Genomic DNA, 2,365 nt, shown 5'->3' with positions numbered 1-2,365 from the left:
ATGTTGAAATGTCGCACACACAAGCGATTGAAATGATAAGAAAAAGTTGTCGGGGGTGTTCCACAATAACGTATTTATACGACAGCGGACAGAACCAGTGCCCTGCTTGAGGGAAAAAAGCCGTGACCACTCATTGAGCAGCTTTTTCTGTGAATATTTTTACATATTTAAATAGATGTAGCCGGGCTGTGACGACTCAGGAGTCAGGACCAATGGCCAAAGGCGTACAGACTGTACAGGACATACACTGTCACACTGTCAAAGAGTCATGACACTCTCTCGGAGAAGAAGACTGAAGGACATACATATTTACTGTACGTAATTCACGCCTCACAGGCTCACGGCCCTCTGGAAATTGTCGGAATTTGTTTTTATTAATAAAATATTATATATACATATATATATATAAATATATATTATATGTATATTTATATAAAAGCAATTCTCTCTGACACAAAATTGCCATTTGCCCCGAATTGCCGTCGGCCGCAACACTATCCGGAGAGGGCTGTGTGTAATTTATCATGCTTACTTTTAAAACTATATAACAAGAGACCTAAAAACACGATACTGAAGGAGAGTGTATGAATATACATTTTGAATAGATTTGTGTTATATCTAATATTATGTATATGACTAGAGATGATATTGCACGGAAACGAATCCCACCAGCGTACAACCCGTTTCAACAATGTTATTGTGCATTTCTATAATCTCTTACACATAATACTGTGCAGCGTGTCAACCAGTTGTATAGCCAACCCCACAGTTTTAAATAAAGATTTCTACTCTGGAGATGCGGTGCTCAGACTTTTAATGCACAACGAGAATATCTTTGAAGGCACCACGTTCGCTCACAAAGTAGCTGAAACACCGTTCCGATCGGTCGGTATGTATTACTTGTATCTGTATTGATTTATACACTGTCCGAAAATAAAAACGTGGTTGTGATGTGTGAGTGCATAGTCATACACTACGCGGATATGACCGTTTACAATAGAAGGACTTTCGGTGGTAGATGTAGTCACTACACTATACTGGAACACGTGTTTATATAATAGAAATATGCAACATCCCACAAGTCATATACAAGTTTAAAAATTTATTCATATTTGCTTATCTGTGAAGGGATTGTACGCGTTAACGCCGACATACGAGGGCGCCTAATCGACTTGAAATATATCAGGAAAGCAAACATGTACTAAACATGTCTTAAGATCCTGCCAACCCTTTTGTCGAGGATCACAGGTTCATAGTTTGAACTGTGAGTACTTGAACTCTGGAATTAGGTCAGCGAACATACCGCGCGCGTACGTAGGCGCCCAGGGGCTGCTGTATTCCAGGTGGCATAGAAACAGATCTGATACAGAGTGGAGTGACATCCGGTATTGGGCGCTTGTACTACATACTGTGTGCTACATCATCTGTACTGTTTAGTTATAGAGAAATATAGATTTACTATCTATACATTCGCTCATACTCAGGGACAATTGCAAGCTCGCTATGTACCTGATAATCCGTGGTTTCAATTCTTACCTGCCATTACCGTTCCTTCTCCTGACACAATGCCAGGTGTTGAGATGGGTTTGAGGCAAGCCCTGACAACCGGCACAATAAACCATCTGTTCGGTACGAAGACAGCATCATTACCGCCCTTTGGTAAATGTCATCTATCCGAGCAAACTATCCTGAACGAACTCGCGAGCACCGAATTGAATGAGTACTTTGAGCATCTGTTCCAGTTGGTAACTGACTATAAGGGTCCTGGGTGTGGGAATGATACAGATCACTCGACCTGTTTGAGGCTATCTATTAAACTGTCACGGTATGCTATATGCAACTTTGCTATTCGTATGCGTGGTGTTTATAGATATGTAATTTTGTGATAGGAGTGTAATTGTCTGCTCTCTTGTCAGCTTATGCTGTCGCTATGTGCTCGTTGATCTCTACCAGCATAAACACACCACAAATCGGCTCTTCTAGTCTGTAGCCATCTCCAAGACTTGTTACTCATAGCCGTGTGGGTTCCACCAGAACGCAGCCTCGTATTCGCGCTATATAACGTGCTGCACATGGTCCTGGGATATGCGTTAGATCTAATAAGACATTGTCATAGTCCCTTGCGGCAGGGGGCAAGAAGTGATGAATACGTACACCACAACTGCAACGGAAATGTTATGCATAACCAGCTGCAATTACAGACGACTTATCGCGGAAGATGAGGCTACACTGTATAGACATGCGCAAACACACGCACACACACACAACCACCCACCCTTCCACCCACCTACACCTACACACCCACACACCCACGAATATATATATATATATATATATATAATAATATAATATATAGTAGGAATAT

The 2,365-nt window shown here is 41.4% G+C and overlaps 1 protein-coding gene across 1 annotated transcript; it reads left to right on the top strand.

Moving 5' to 3' along the window:
- Nucleotides 1–1,565: 1,565 nt before the first annotated feature.
- Nucleotides 1,566–1,816, top strand: SARC_06746 (hypothetical protein; the record flags this gene model as incomplete). The annotated part of the gene is made up of 2 exons (XM_014299332.1): nucleotides 1,566–1,741; nucleotides 1,786–1,816. 2 exons carry the CDS (start codon nucleotides 1,566–1,568, stop codon nucleotides 1,814–1,816), a joined length of 207 nt encoding a protein of 68 aa, XP_014154807.1.
- Between the last annotated feature and the right edge of the window lie 549 nt (nucleotides 1,817–2,365).

Source organism: Sphaeroforma arctica, assembly GCF_001186125.1.
Source record: "Sphaeroforma arctica JP610 unplaced genomic scaffold supercont1.495, whole genome shotgun sequence".
In the NCBI taxonomy this organism is placed as follows: Eukaryota; class Ichthyosporea; order Ichthyophonida; genus Sphaeroforma; species Sphaeroforma arctica.
This window is presented reverse-complemented; position numbering and strand designations above follow the sequence as displayed.